General features: G+C 46.2%; 1 protein-coding gene across 2 annotated transcripts; it reads right to left on the bottom strand.

Moving 5' to 3' along the window:
* Positions 1–1,232: 1,232 nt before the first annotated feature.
* RARS1 (arginyl-tRNA synthetase 1) lies at positions 1,233–15,221 on the bottom strand. Of its 2 annotated transcripts, none has more exons than XM_030459170.1 (15): positions 15,146–15,221; positions 11,685–11,819; positions 11,011–11,199; positions 7,977–8,088; positions 6,964–7,064; positions 6,593–6,714; positions 6,160–6,280; positions 5,753–5,882; positions 5,322–5,426; positions 4,259–4,437; positions 3,640–3,749; positions 3,228–3,333; positions 2,183–2,355; positions 1,750–1,997; positions 1,233–1,384 (listed from the first exon to the last, which is right to left on the bottom strand). In XM_030459170.1, the coding sequence occupies exons 1-15, from the start codon at positions 15,188–15,190 to the stop codon at positions 1,275–1,277; spliced, it is 1,986 nt and encodes a 661-aa protein (XP_030315030.1). In that variant the 5' UTR covers positions 15,191–15,221; the 3' UTR covers positions 1,233–1,274. The 2 variants fall into 2 exon arrangements, with proteins under 2 accessions (XP_030315030.1, XP_030315031.1); XM_030459171.1 differs by having other exon boundaries at positions 15,056–15,211.
* Between the last annotated feature and the right edge of the window lie 160 nt (positions 15,222–15,381).

The following is a 15,381-nucleotide window of genomic DNA, read 5'->3' as shown; positions in this document are numbered from 1 at the left end:
GTTTTTTTCTTCCTAAGTGGGCATTAATGGAGTAGGGCTCCCACTTCAAAGGGTAGGGTCTGACAGCTCTGTTTCTGAGGTGAGCTGGTTACCCTCTACCAAACTGTCAAGCCATTTGACAGGAATGCACAATGAAGTATCAGAAGCCTGGTTTGGGCCATAGGAATGAAAAGGTTCTGCAAAGATTTTAAGTAGGTATTTGAAGGCTGTGCACAAATCAGTTTGGAGTCATGGCTCTCCTGTGCCAAATGTGTGATGATGTGTTTGGGGAGTACAAACTCTTGACTCACCTCTTATTGGTCATGCCTTATGGCACAGTGCAGTTCTTTCATGCAGTATGTTGGAGCTTCTGGTTTCCAGCCCCAGACTGGCAAGTTGTAACATCTCTGGAACCTGGTTAGGGCTGCTAAGTGACCCCTTTGTCTCCCATGGGTCCAAATTTCTTCAAGGCTGGCCTTACCCCTCTGCCCACTGCTATGTCACCTTAGGTGTCATGTGTGCTACTGCTCCAGTTAAAGAGTAGATGGGTAGATAGTTAAGACAGCAAGTTAAAGACAGGTGGGAAGGTAGGGGAGAGGAGAATGGAGCTACAAGGTAGCAGATAGGAGAACAGATAGGAGATAGAAAGACTGGAGCTAAGAGATAGAAGAGAGAGAATTGAGGGATAAGAGAGATGGAAGTGAGAGAAGAATGGAGCTAGGAGATGGCAGACAGGAAAAACGGCAGATAGATCAGAGATACACATGACAGAAATAGGGAATATAGATAGTGGAGAGAAACTGTGTTTGTTGTGTGAACATGTGTAACATATGTACCTTCATTTTTTAGGACTGCATTCCTTTAAAGTGGGCCTTGAAGTCAAATTTTTAGCATTGTGAACAGATGTAGGATCCCAACTGAGAACTCCATTCAGGTGAGAGAACTCAGATGAGTGCCTTCCTTCCCTTCCTCCCTCCCCTCATCTGCCCTCACCCACACTTAGCCCCCACATCCCCACTGAACAACCCTCCTGACATCCCTCCTTAAATCCCCTCTTTCCCCCTCCCATTCATTCCCCTGAGTCTCCCCCTTCTATCCTCCCAACCCTTCACCTTCATTCCCCTTTCTCCTATCACCTAACAGACACATCTCATGTCCCACCTGACAGACACATAGTCTGTCCTACATGTCAACTTACTGTCCAAGCTCTGCTCTGCTTCCCTAGAGTACCTACAGCTCCACACAGACACATCTCCAGTTGTTTAGTCCTTTAATTTTCTCCCCACAGGGAACAGCTACATCCTCTGCACAGGCTTGATCCCCAGGATGTCAAATCCTTTGGCCATGACAGTGGCCGTGGCTTCACAAAGCAGCAGCCTCCACATGTTCACTTTGATGATCTGTCCTGTAAAACAGAAACAGAGGAGCTCTCACAACCTGCTCACAATTTGTGCTGACTTTCCCAGGCAAATGTTGTCTGGCCCTTGGGGACAGGTACACTGATATCCAAACTGGTCTGCCTGTGCTAGTGGACTAACCAGAATGCTTGTTTCTGGGTGCCTGGTTTCCCATAAGTCTATACTCAATGCTCCTGCTTCACAGGGCAATGATGACAACAGGCTGTGCCTCATCTTCATGTGTCCCAGATAGACACTGCTTGTCAGCAAGCAGCTCCACAATAGCCTTCCTGAATGACACCAATACCCCACAGACCACCCTTGCCAATTCATGTCACACAGGCACATGCAGCACCTCTGGCCCAACACTCACCCGTCTGCCTGTCCTTCTCAATGCAGTAGCAGTTGTCATAGAACTCCGTGAAGGTGGTGGCCAGCTCATAAAGGTAGTCGCAGAGCGTGTGCAGTAGCAAGTCCTCCAGGATCTTCTGCAAGATCTCAGGGAACCTCAGGATGCACTTGCCCAGTTTCCACTCCTTCTCGTGGTCAAGGATGAACACCTCCTCCCTAGCTGCCTTCCGCAGCATCTGCTCATCGATACTGGCCAGGCGAGCGATAGCCCTGAAAAGATCCAAACTGAGTCAGTTCAGGAGGGTCTCAGCTGAGGCAGCTGTGCAAAACCTGGGCTCAGGCTGCCAATTATCTCCAGCAGCACTGGTGCAACTCCCTGACCCCTCTCCTTGTGTCTCCTTTTTGTGAGGAAGAAGCACAGAGCATGGGAGCCACTCCCAGGGCACTGAACCCACCTGATGCGCGTGAAGGCATACAGCAAATACGCCGCTGTGTTTCCACGGTCATCCAACATCTTGTCGAAGGAGAACACATAATCGTTCAGTCTGTTGTGGGAGAGATCTGCGTATTTAATGCATCCGAAAGCGACTGATGTCTGAGCAGCTTTCAGCTCTTCTGCTGTGAGGACCTGATTGAATTTCAAAAAAGAACAAGTCATGAGGAAGCAAGCTACCGGCTTCACAAACTGCAATGGGCAGCCTTGGACACTCTAGAGAAAAGCATTTTAACCACACCTTGCTCTGAATGACTTGCACCTCGCCTTTTCACCTGGACACACACCAGATAATCTTCTCCTGCAATCAAATGCTATTGCAGTCCTGCCCAGGTCAAGGAAGACTCTCTACTGATGAAGGTTTGCAGGACTTCTCTGCCACAGTGCCTTACAGGTTGGACATTCATAGGGTGCTCCTTCTTATGAACTGCACATACATGTACCCAACACTTGGCCATCCTACCCATCAACCCTCTCTCCAGGCCACTGGCATCCAAGACAGGCAGAAGTCATCTCATTAAGTCAAGGACTTGGCACAATCTCAGCCACAGCCTCCGAGGCTCCGAGCCGCAACCATCCATCACCTCAAGTCAGTGCTAGTCCAGCAGGCCAGGGCTGCTACTTCATGTTCTGCCAATGCCTCCAGCATCCCATGGTAATCACTGCTACTGCCATCACATCAGTGCGACCGAGAACACCTGCAAGCCCAGCCACCCTGCCAGGACCAGTTCTCCTCTCCTGTCTGCAAAAAGCTCTGGGTTACCAGCCAGAGGCTCGCGCTGCCTGCAGCCCACATTTTCTCACTGCCAAGTAGTCAGGCGATTTCTTCTTTCCTCATGACTTTCCCCATACTGCTGTCAAGGGACTGTGCTGACCAGCTGACCCATGACATCTCCTGAGAGGTATGGCAGCATTTGTGCTCACAGCTCACACCCAGAACACAGAAACTGTAACTGTGAATGGGTCTGGGAGGCTCTCAGGAAAGAGAAGCTACTTGTCACACCTACCTTGTCCCGTTCCTTGTCTCTCAGCTTGTCCATGGCTCGTTTCAGCCCTTCTTCCAGTAGATCTATAAGACGCACTGTATCCCCTGAACGAGTTTTGAACTTCTTCCTGAAAAATGCCCCACGGGGGAGATAAACTATAACATCTCATGGCCTTTATGTTTGCCACCTACTGGTTCTTATGTCAGCTTCCACTGCATGGCCAACAGCCATATGCAGGGCCCCTCCCCAAAGCCAGATAGCAAGCAGAGTTCAGGCCCAAGAGATCCCTGGCACAGCATCAGGGACTGTGCAGATTGATGACCACAACACAGAGCCAGTGTGTTTGGGTTTTATGGTGTGCTGCATACATACTTGTTGCTCAGACATCCTTTTCAGAACATTTAGAGAGGAAAGACTGCATCCAAAGACTTACTTGTCTTCTCCCAGCACCACTCCGAATGCGGCATGGGCCACTCTGGTCACCTTGGGATCATACCAGCCGATCATCTGACCAGCTGCAAACACTGTTTGTAAATGTACTGACTGCAAGTAAGAAATACCAGCAACTGGTTATTGACCCACTCCTCCAGGGACAGTTTTCTTCATGGTTCTATCTACTTTCCAACACTGCTTTCACAATGAGACTTCAAATGCTTCTTGTTCCACAGAAAAATTACACCTCTCAAAGTTCTCCTTGCTTACAGAAGCAGCATCCTGCAAATTCCCATCACTGCACAGTTGATGAGCTGACAACCCTGCATTTCCTCAGGCAAGGGGAGACAAGTATCAGCAGTACAAATCTTGTTCTGCTTCTACTGAGATTTACACTTCAGACACCTCCAGTGGTAACTGGATCCCTCTCCATACAATTGGCTCTAGGGGCACTTCATGGAGCTCACCAGCCACACTGGCCTTGATATCACTGAGAAGGGACATCAGAAAATATACCAAAACCCCCTGCAGCCTTCTACCTCTGTTTCTGTTCCATCTGTCATTTAACACACTTTCTAGCAAGCTGTATCAGCAGTGACAGCAGAGGTTAACACACTCACCTGGCCACTATCAACAACATAAATGAGGGTATCGGCCTTCTCTTCGCACAGCCTGTGTTTAAGAGCAGCTAGGTCAGATGTGTCGTATGTGTAACCTCCATCTGATTTCATGATTGTCAATGGGACAGGGAAACCTGGCACAAACACAATCTTCCGGCCATCATCGACCTGGACAAACCCTAGAAAATCAATGAACTTTGTGTCATACTGAATGGGGAGGTTTGTGGGCCAGAACAGGATGAAATTCTTCACCTTCCCAGATGGTACCAGAAAGTAAAGGCAATCCACTCACATTATCAAATACTTAATGGCTTACAATAGGAAAAAGCCAATGAGAACTCCCTCAACCCACCAAGTCACATTCCGCACTGAACTCGCACTAAGCACAAGGAAGCAGTCCTACTAGAAAAGACCTAATTGGATTTTAAAACTCCTGTCACTGGCATCCAGATCCACCTCTAGAGCCACAAAAACAGCATCACAAACCAAAGCATTAAAGGCAATGGAATGCAATGAGGACTTAAGTGCTAAGTCTTTCACAGGTAATGTTAGTAAGAACACTTCAGATGGTGGGATTCAGCAACTGGCAGATCCAGACAGGAAAAAACTAAGAAAACCATAGACTCATCATGCTCCCTTCAGCTTCTTGCCAGCCTCAAAGTCACCACAATCCAAAGCTTTCACCATCTTCCTAGAGATTTCTCAGGCATTTCCCATTCAGGAAAATTCTAAGACCGGGAAGTCTTTCATGTTTTGTTTACCGAGGACACACTGTAGCACCTCATGCTGCTGCCTACAGATACCAGAGACCAAATGCTTGTGGTGTCAGCAAGACTGATTCTAGCTTTCTGGAATGAAACATGCAAGACTCTAATCTGCTTATGCTGCTCTGGGAGAAGCACAAAACACCACAAGATCCGTTCAGGAAACATGGCTGAGAAAATAAGCAAGGGTGGGGAAGATGCTGCTTGCGAAACATCGGTCCTAAGTCTGGCTTGAGAGGAGATTACCTTGTTCATCCTGACAGCTGCAGAAGTTATGACTCTGAGACCAAAAGCCTCACCTTTATCTTCAAATTCTTTCACAATGTCTTTCATCATCTCATGGTAGAATGACTCCCCTCTCTCTATGATTGTGATGTCCAAGCAGTTGTAGATTTTCTGGAACTCTGGAGAAGGGAAACACAACAAAAGACTTCTTTTCAATGCACACAGTGGAAGCAGGTGGCATGTGTTTACACCAAGTCCATGAAGGCAGTTTCTACCTCTTGGTAGAAAGCACCACCTCATGAGACTAGAACTCAGGAAAGAAAAGCTTTAACTGAAAGCCTTTGCAGACAAGCCAGGTACTTTGGTTGTACCAGCTTCTTTTCTTTAAGCTTCTCATGGGAGCATGGCACTGATTTCCACATGAAAACTAGAGAAGGGGCTCAAGCACGACAGTGAGGCACATGGTTCTACTGCCAAGACATGTGTCTGAATGTGGGAAATTCACCTTTGCGTGACACATCACAGATCAGTTCCCAGGCTTTAATGAAGTCAGGGTTCTTGCTCTGCAGCAGCACCACACATTGGTACGCACGTTTCTTAAATTCCTCCTCTGTGTCAAACCTCCTCTTGGATTCCTACGGTAAAACACTAGATGAACACACCTCATCCTTTCTCCTCCCACAAAACCAGCTAACATTCCTAACAGTTCCCAAGCACACTCCTCTCATTGGGCAGAGGAAGCCTGCACAGAAGAGCTTGATGTCAGGCACTGCAATGCATCACCCAGCAGCAGATTGCTGCAATAATCTACTAACAGTCATTCAATTCTTTTGTCTCCAAAACTATGCTGCACTTTGTAAAGTGCCTCAGTCAGATGTTGACTTAAATAATGCACTTCTTTGCCATAAATACCTTGTAAAAAGCTTGGAGATCCCCAATGGGAGGAGATACACTTAAGTAATCTGGAAATTTGTCTTGGAGATGAGCAATTAGCATTCCAAACTGTGTGCCCCAATCTCCTAGATGGTTTAACCTGGAAGCAGAGAGCACAAAGTAATTTCTCAAACATGTTTTAGAATACATGCATTTTGAACATACATATCTTCTAAAGATACATCAGGAATCAAAACCAGGCAAGCGCCCTGCCCAATTTCACTGCAATGAAGCTGCTGCCCATCTTCTTTTCTAGCTCTGCTACACTTCCTCACCTTAGTATCTTACCACACAAAATATTATCTGATAGGTGCTAAAAAAAAAAAAAGACTAATACAGACCAAAGCATAGAGATTTGTATCATGTAATATTCATTAGGCAAGCAAACACCACCCAAAAAGTCAACTCTCACCTCAAAACATCATGACCTGCAAACTCAAACAGCCTGCACATGCTTTCTCCAATGATAGTGGACCGCAGGTGGCCGACATGCATCTCCTTTGCAATGTTAGGGGATGAAAAATCCACCACCACCTGAGACACAGGACCAAAGCAACAAATTAATAAAGGCAGCAGTCCATGGGCAGCCCAGGCTCTCGATCACCACAGACCACACCAGGTACATGCAGCTTGCTCTGTGGCTTCCAGTCACATCCCATTTACCCTGCTGTAACAACCTGATGACATGGATGTCATCTGCTGCTCAACACATCACTTCAGGGGGGAATTTCAAAGCCACCTGCAGCCCAGCACGTCACCTCCAGAGGATGTATACTGCCATACCTTTTTCCTTTTGCCAACAGCTGGTGGTTGAACTCCATTCATCAATAAACTGCTCAGCTGCTTTGACACAAAATCCTTTCTCAGGTGCACATTGATAAAACCTTTACAGAAGAGAAAACAAGCAATGAGTCCTGGGGCTGCAGAAGCACCACAAACTACGTTTCCTTCCACCTCAGTCTTCTGTTTCCTTACATCAAGCAGAAGAGCATATGAAGCTAACCTGACTAAACAAAAATATTTTTCAGTAACAGGACAAAGTTAGATGCTGCAAGGTAGTCCACTGATGTAACTCCTGTTTGCATACTGTCACTCTAAGGTTGCTTTGTAAAAACATTTTTTTAAATTAAAAAAATAAACTAAACTTGCCAGGTCTGCAGTATGCAAAACCAGTTCCTGCTGTCTCTCCTTTTTGATTATCCTAAAACAGTTACACCTGGGATATTCTGTGCTTGTGAAGGAACACTTGTTTTACTTCTGCTGCACAAAGCTCATGAACCAGCTTCCATTCCCCAAGGGCTGTGCCATGTGATATCTCTGTTCAAGCTGCTGCCACAGAAATATCAGTCCTTGTGTTTCTTCCTGGGTTACAGGGACAAGATGCAGTACTTAACCTCCTTGCTATTCCAGCATCTCCCTGCCCAGAGGACAAGGTGTCCTCACCATGCAAGCAATGGCATCAACAGCATTTTGATCTTTCCTATGAATTCATGACTGTTGCCTTATAGCCATCATGGATATTCAATGGCAAAAGCTAGTCCTTTAGCAGTGGAAAAATCACTAATGACATTGCTCGGGATTACACTTGCCAGTTCTAACAGAGAGGCAGATTTCCTGCTGCTGCACAAGGCTGAAGGCTACAATGCTCACTGATACAGAAGAAGTTGATTTGCCCACCCTGCAGTTTTAAATCACAAACTACTTTAACTCAGCTCTCCTTCCCTGATAACCATCCAGTACAAAACTGCCCTACCAGCCTTTAAAAATACAAAGTGTATAACGATAAACTATCTTACCAGGACCAGCTATTTCAACCTTCTGGATGCATTCATTGGCAGGAATATTTTTTGTTATTTTCTCTGCAATTTCTCGTGGGCTCACCTTCTGTTCCTTGGTTTTGAGGAGTAACTGAAACAACAAAAAGAGTTAAAACCAGTCACCTGTAACATTCTACAGAATGAAACAAGGCATGTAAACTGTGGCATTGAAAGGATCCTTGTGATCCTTTAGCTTCTTAACACAGAAACACAAAGAAAAACATGTTTATCAATTTTCATGTAGTACACAACATCTTTCTACACAGAAGTCTAATTGGACCCAAGATGTTGACTCCTTTCTGCTAAGGGCAATACTGGGTAGTCAGAAGAAAATCCTCCAGGCTATTCTTCAGAACCTGTTAAGTAGTTTGGCAACTTCTAACTTCTCAAAGCTACTAAAAGGCATTAAAAAAAAAATAAATATATATATCTAGCTGGCACACTTCTATGCTTTTAAATCCTGTTCCTGAGTCTCAGAGGCATCCTCAGGTCTTCTGGCATTCAGATCTTGAAGTTCTGAACTGTGCCTACAGCAGATGCTGAGTGTGGTTTCAGAGAAAGTCTGGTCATTTCTGATAAAAAAACCTACCTAAATAAAGTGCCTTCAGTTCTACCTTAGACTCAAGCATACTAAATACTGAATAAACAAACTCCAATAACCCCAGCAACCAAACATAATCCTAATGCTGTTCAATTTTCTTCAACAATCTGATAAGCTGCTTGTGAAGTAGGTCTCCTTTTACTTCCAGACATAAATGGCCCATTGTGAGGAACTCAAGAAACATGATGCAAGTTCATATAGCATGAAAGAATTCAAATGGTTTGGGTCAGAGAAGATCTTCTGATCACCCAGTCCAACTCCACCACTCCACTGCCAAAGCATCCTCTCACATGGCTATTTGCAAATCTTAGAAAAATGCCCTTTCAAAGAATCCTGTGTGCAATCCCAACCCATCCCTCACACACAAGTACTTTCTCACTGTATAAAATTACCATGCCTGTTTCTTTCTCAGTACGTAATTTTCTGTTCTTAATAGGATGCCTTTGGAAGTATTGTCTCACCTCCCTCCCATCAAAGCCTCAAAGAGCATGCACCCCTTTGGTAATCCCTGGTTTACCCTGGCTGCTGCTTCTGACTGCATACTTCCAGTCTGCTGCTAAATGAGACTTCTTCAGTTTCAACTTGCCATTTAACCTGTCACATAGTTACTCTTAAAAGGATTTTTACAAATAGCAAAGGCTTAGAATTGGTAAGAAGATAAAACACTATCGCCTTTAATGCTACTCAAACTTCAAACTACAGGAAAGATAAATGCATAACCAGATTACAGGCATGTTACACCAGATGACAGGCCTATTATCTGAATCACTCCAGAAACAATCACCATGCTCCTGTTCCTCTAGGGAGCAAGCAGAGCATCTGGCTCAAACCTGAGACATTAAAATGCTTACAAGCTGCCAGGAGAACAATATGCATTGTGTGGACTGTTTCCATATGAGCCCTAGCAGGGAGACTGCTGCCCAGCACTTACTAGTGCTGTCTACTAGTGCTGTTGGGTGATTGGAGCCCATATCTGCACAGGGACAGCCAGGGGCAGGTGAGGCTCCACAGGGAGAGATGAAGCACAGACAAGTCCCCAAAACGCAGGCTGACAAACTGCATGACCTGCTGCTCTCAGAGGGGAATGTCCACACCACATCCCCTGGCTCTGCTGCACCAGCACCCTCCCAGTGTGCCATATGTGTGCGTGTTTCCAACCTAAGATACAGCTCCTGCAGCCTGTGTGATCCACCACCAAGCCCAGCACTCGGAACCCTTGCTCTCCAGGACAACCTGCAACCTGAAACCCTGCCTTGAAGGGGCCTGTTTAGACACTGAGTTACGCAAACAACATCGACGATGAGAACCCAGGACTGCTCCAGAATCTCAACTGTGAATTAATTGGGGTAAAGCAGGGGTCAAAAAAACCAGCTAAAATCTGAAAACCCGTGTCAGTGCACTCACCCAGGGTGCTCCTCTGGCTGAAGCCCAGCTGCAAATGCTAACAAGACCAAGGGAAGATGACATATTTTTGAGGGCTGCTTCCGCCTTGGCACTTCAGAGCTAGAGCCTGCTGTCTAGCACGTATCTGTGCTGGTCCGGGGCACTCACTGGCCAGGACAACAGCTACAGCAGATGGCAGCCTGGGACAGCCTGGTGGCTCAAGCTGCAGCAACATTACCAGTCTAAGAGATTAATAAAGGTGAACTGGCACCAGAACACTTAACAAAGAAATAATATTGCTTCCTGTTGAGATGGAAAATACAGTATTTGTCATTACGAAGAGCCTGCCTCTTCAACCACAGACATGAATGAATTCAAAGTTTTGGCACTTAAGCTAGAAATGCCCTACCTTCTTTCTGCCCCACTTCTGTTTCACTTCAGCATTCTCCCAGCCCACTGAACAACTCCCATAGTGTCTCTTCTTCTGTTGGAGTCACCTCTGCCTGAGTATCCTCCAGAAAGCAGCAACACCACAATCTTCAAACTAACTCTGGACATGAACTAGGATAAAATGTGCCCGCTCTTTCCTTTGCATGCACTCAACAGGGCCATTTAAACAAAATAGCATTTAGAAATTTGTAGGTGTCTGCTACCATTTTGTAACCGTCCACAATTGTGATAAATTGCTTTGCAGGTAACAGCTTCATACATGGAGCTGACTACTCGGTACTTAACTATACATCCTTAATAAATCAGTGCATTGTTAACTCCCAATTTGATTGAAATCCCACAAACTGAGCAGTTTTTCTGTGTGACACAGATGTAACTCTCCCATGCCAGTCATCTAATCAGGAGTTTGAAGGTCTGCTTAGCAAAGGCAAATGCCATAAAATGCCATTAGATGATCAACCCCAAGGCCTGCAGCAAGCCCCAAACAGGTACAAACATAAGTGTCACCATGCTGACACTTAGCTTCCAAGAGGCAACGTCCCCATTTTGTTTCCCCTCCGCAAGATTGCTTAGGCTCACCTGTGTTATGCCCATGGCACTATTACACTGGTAGTCTCCAAATCTGGGCTGCTGACTCGGCATCACCACTAGTGGAGGGTTTTCTAAGTCTGGGTAGGCAGCCCGAATAGCAGCTCCAAAGATGTCCTGAAGACAGCTGTTGATATTAATCATGCTTTTTGCCATTTTACTTCTTTCTTCTCTAAGGCTCTGAAAAAAGAAATCTGTAAGGCTTCACTGACAATGTCTGAAAAGCCATTACTTGTCACTTTTTTGCTATGCTGCCTGTCCAAGCAGGGTTGGCAGATTTTGCTGGTGCCTTTCAGCACAAAGGCAACGCACATGGCGTGAAAACGATGCAATTCAAGAACTGCTTCTCCCTTTGAATCCCCCAGCACCAACATTTCCCCTGCATGCAGGGCTGTGTCACTTCTCACACCTTTCTAGTAAGCCTGGTGGAAACTTCTGCTGGACTACCAGGACCTGACAGCACGGGTTTATTAATCTACTGACATTTTTCATGACAGGTTTTTGTTTAAGAACCAAGAAATATCTGATGTGCCAACAACTATTAAGGTGTCAGAATGCAGGGTGATCACACTGTTACACGTGACTAGCTATAACTTCATTTATTTACCCTGTCTTAAAGAGACAAAAAAAATTCATGCTACAGCATTAATTCTTCATTCCTTTACCCTCTGAAGGAAATTTAACCGATACTTCAGCTTGGCGTTCTCGTCTCGCAAACCTTCCAGACTCAGAGAGACTCCCAAGCACCCAAAGTTCTTCAGATGCTCAATTTCTGCTGCTAACAACTTGATTTCGTTTTCCTGAAAAGCAAATTAAATTGTCATACAGTAGTTCTTGGAGCGGAGTGTCACAGTTTAGCATCTGGGCAGACCACAAACGAGAGGACAGAAATGTTTTCTATTATACCCCCATCCACCTGAGGCAAGACAAAATGGGAATAAGGATGAGAAATATTAAGTTGGAAATTAAAACTGAAAAAAGATTTAATAGAACAGGAAAAGGTCATTAATGCATGGGATGAAGAATATATATGTATAACCTCATCTCAATCCTGGCAGCAATAGGTGCCTGAGGGACCTTGCACCAGGGCACACTCAGGAGGGCTCCAAGGCTCTTCCCATCACCTGATGGATGAGGACTCTGAAGAGCATCTGGCAAGATGCAGAAGAGCAGCAGCAAAGCAAAGAACAGGAGAAAAAGGAGGCGGGCTTCCGGTCTGCCTACCTTTTACAGAGTATGGACAGGAAACCTGAGCTGACCCCTCAGATTACCCTCAGGCTCCTAGAGACCCTCTCTTTAGTTCCTTGTATTGGTACCAAGAACTATCCTGGTCTACTCAAACTATGGCGGGGGTGGAGTGGGGACAGGGATGAGACACGAAGGTGAGGAGCTGCAAGATCTCAGATACAGTTCTAGTTTTGCCTCATAAAGGAAACAGCAATGACATGCAAGTTGAATAAATCCATTTACTGTTTAGAGGTGGTTTCTATCTCTGTCAAAACCAGACATTTGAAAACCTTCTTAAAAGGAAACAGTAAAATAATATTCTCAGATACCCTAACAGAAGTTCCAGACAGACAGCAGGTCTTGCTAATAAAACTCATGCCTGAAATAATCACTTTACACTTTTTTATTCTAATAAAACTGTCAAATTATTTGACTCTGTATTCCCTAAAGCCTCCTTTGGCCAGTTTCACTATCTCAGGCCACAGTTTCTCTTCCCCAGGATGCAGCCACTATTACCTGCACAGCCACAGCAAGCTCAAACCCCAACTGGAGAGAAAAATGGCAACCAGTGGCTACCACCTCACCACATAACCTTTCCTTCCTCATCTCCAGCATGGCTTCTCCCTTAAAACTGTGATGAGGAATTTCAGGGGGACCTCTATGTACCAAATAAACTTCCCTGTGCTTCTTGTAGCCCTCCAGACTCTACAGGCCAGGACATGGGTAAATGCTCCAACACCCAGCCATAACCCAGTAGCTGAAAGCTGCTGCAAGGAGCAGTATCTTTCCTCACACCATTCCCAAAAGAAACCAAAATATCTGAAATTTCATCTCTGTTGTCCATCTCCTGTCCTCCCCATGACAGTCTTTGTGCCCACCAGCCACAAACCTGGCCTCAAAATAGTAGTCCAGAGGCTACAGAAAATGCAAGTGACCCAATATTGCTATAGAGGAGAGGCAGGGAGCACTGCCAGCCCCTCATCTGATTCATTCAGGCTCTCCTCAACCACAGCTGTCACAGCAGAAGGCAGCTCAGGCTATTACTGTAGCCAAAAAGGCCACCACACCTTAGCAAAAAAGGCTCATTTCCTTGACACAACAGGAACAATATGAAAAAAACCTGGGCCATCAAATCTTCTGATGTCCCCCTTCTGGTGTCCCCCTGAAAAAAAAGCTGCCACAATTGCCTCTGTAACTCAGCCTAGATGAAACAATTTAAATTGGCCTGTTTGTGGAGCAAGCTCAAAATGAGTACTTTGAGGTCTCTCCACCAAATCACCTATGAATGCCAGATATTACTAAAGGGAAGAACCGCTGCTCTGGATGTGAAGCATCACCCCCTGGATCACTGTCTGGACAGCCCTGGACACATCACAACTAGTCAGTAAAGGGTCATACCTGATGACCACCTCATGAGAAGCTGCAGGAACTACATGAGCCCATGCTGACATCTCCAAGGGCTCTCTTTGATCAGCTGAGTACTAGACATCTTCCCCTCACCTGTGAATACAAAAAAACTATAGCTTTTTCAGTAGGACAGAAATCATCCTAACATTTCCCTTAGCACAGGACAAGGCCTTCCAAAGACCATACTGAATTAACAGAAAACTTGCATAAGCTTCTGTCTCTGGGCTTTACTGTTAGAAAGCTTTTTTCCATCACATTAAAAAATTAAACAAACAAACAAAAAACAAAGGTGGCCTAAGCATTTCAAAATGGAACTTCTCTTCCTACCCCTGCCTTCTTGCCTGCTGCATGGTACTATCTCTGCCAAACCGAGCCAACTCAGGACAACAACTTGGATCCTATGCTTTGCTGGGTTATTTTACTGAAAAGCTAGACAAGAAAGCACGTGGCTGGGACACAACTGACACGTCCCATATTCAAGCTCAGTAATTCCACATGGCCTCCTCCAGCCTCCAGGAGCCAAAAAAACCAAACACTGTCCCTCCTGCTTTGCTTCAGTGACTGAAATTTCTTTATGGACTACAAAGCAGACAACAAAGGGAGAGCCACCTTGCTGAAACCACCTTGCCCAAATGCCCCTCCTCTCCTAGCAGCTGCAGAGAAGAAACGCATAAAAAAGGAGACAAGCCGGAAAGGATTCAAGAGCCAGATTTATTACCTCAGTATTTTATGGCAGTGCTTACTTACCATATATTTGAACTGAGTAGAAAACACACGAAGTTATTTAACAAACATGTACGGTAGGAATGAAAAAAACCAAGCAAAATTTTCAGAAAGTCTCAGGCAGGAAAACACACACAAGCAAAATGCCCAGAAACTCTTAAGTAGGTAGGAGAAAAACAAGAAACCACAAGCTAAAGGGCCAGAAACTCTCAGGTCGGTATGGGAAAAGAATACACCACCAAAATAGCCAAAAATTCTTGTTTAGGGAGGAAAAAAAAAAATCCTCACAAGTTAAATACCGAGAACCAGGACATCTCTTGCATGGCTACCACAGCAGAAAGAACGCGGACGGTAACTCAAAGAACGGCGCCTGACCGCTGCCTCTACCCCCCGCCCCTTTTTTTTTTCCCCGTAGTTTTTGGAATTTTTTTTTTTTTCCCCAAAAACTTCCCCTCGAGCCCTCACCACAAAGCGTCTGGCGCCAAACCAACCCCGGCCTCAGGGACTCGGAACGAGCGAGTCTCTCGGCGCCGCCTTCAATCTCAAGAAACACACAACAGAAGCTGCGGAAGGCTATTCAGCCCCTTCTGCGTTTCGCCCTTCCCAACCCCACCTCAGACTCCCGGCCGAGCCCGCCCCGCCGCAGGCCCACCCCAGGCCCGCGCCGCTGCTGACGAACCTCCACCGCGATGAACCCGAAACGCCCCGGGACCTTCCAGGCCCGACTCAAGGGAGGTCTTAAGGGCTACCGCCAAGACCCGCCCGGTACCTGCCGCGCCAGCCGAGCCGCGGACTGCGCCACGCGCGCCTCCATCCTCGGGCCACCGGAAGCAGAATCCGCAGGGCGGGGTTCAAGGAGCCTTAAGTAGGCTGGCGGGCTGCGGTAGCGCCCCGTGGCGGCGTGGAGGAATGCCATGGCCCTAGGGGAAGGCGCCCCTCGCCGCGCCTGCCGTAGCTCCCCCACACACCCGCCCGACACCCCTCCCCCCCACAACCATCTTAAGC

Source organism: Calypte anna, chromosome 13 (assembly GCF_003957555.1).
Source record: "Calypte anna isolate BGI_N300 chromosome 13, bCalAnn1_v1.p, whole genome shotgun sequence".
NCBI lineage: Eukaryota > Metazoa > Chordata > Aves > Apodiformes > Trochilidae > Calypte > Calypte anna.
The sequence above is the reverse complement of the archived record's forward strand: the minus strand, read 5'-3'. Positions and strand labels throughout refer to the sequence as shown.

Bases quoted from the DNA above. Each gene is read 5' to 3' on its own strand.
- RARS1 (XM_030459170.1), bottom strand. From the start codon at position 15,190: ATGGAGGCGCGCGTGGCGCAGTCCGCGGCTCGGCTGGCGCGGCAG. The intron at 11,200-11,684 runs GTAAAGGAATGA...TTCTTTTTTCAG, and splicing joins GGTTAAATTTCCTTCAGAGG to AGCCTTAGAGAAGAAAGAAG. The intron at 6,281-6,592 runs GTGAGAGTTGAC...CTCTGCTTCCAG, and splicing joins GCAGGTCATGATGTTTTGAG to GTTAAACCATCTAGGAGATT.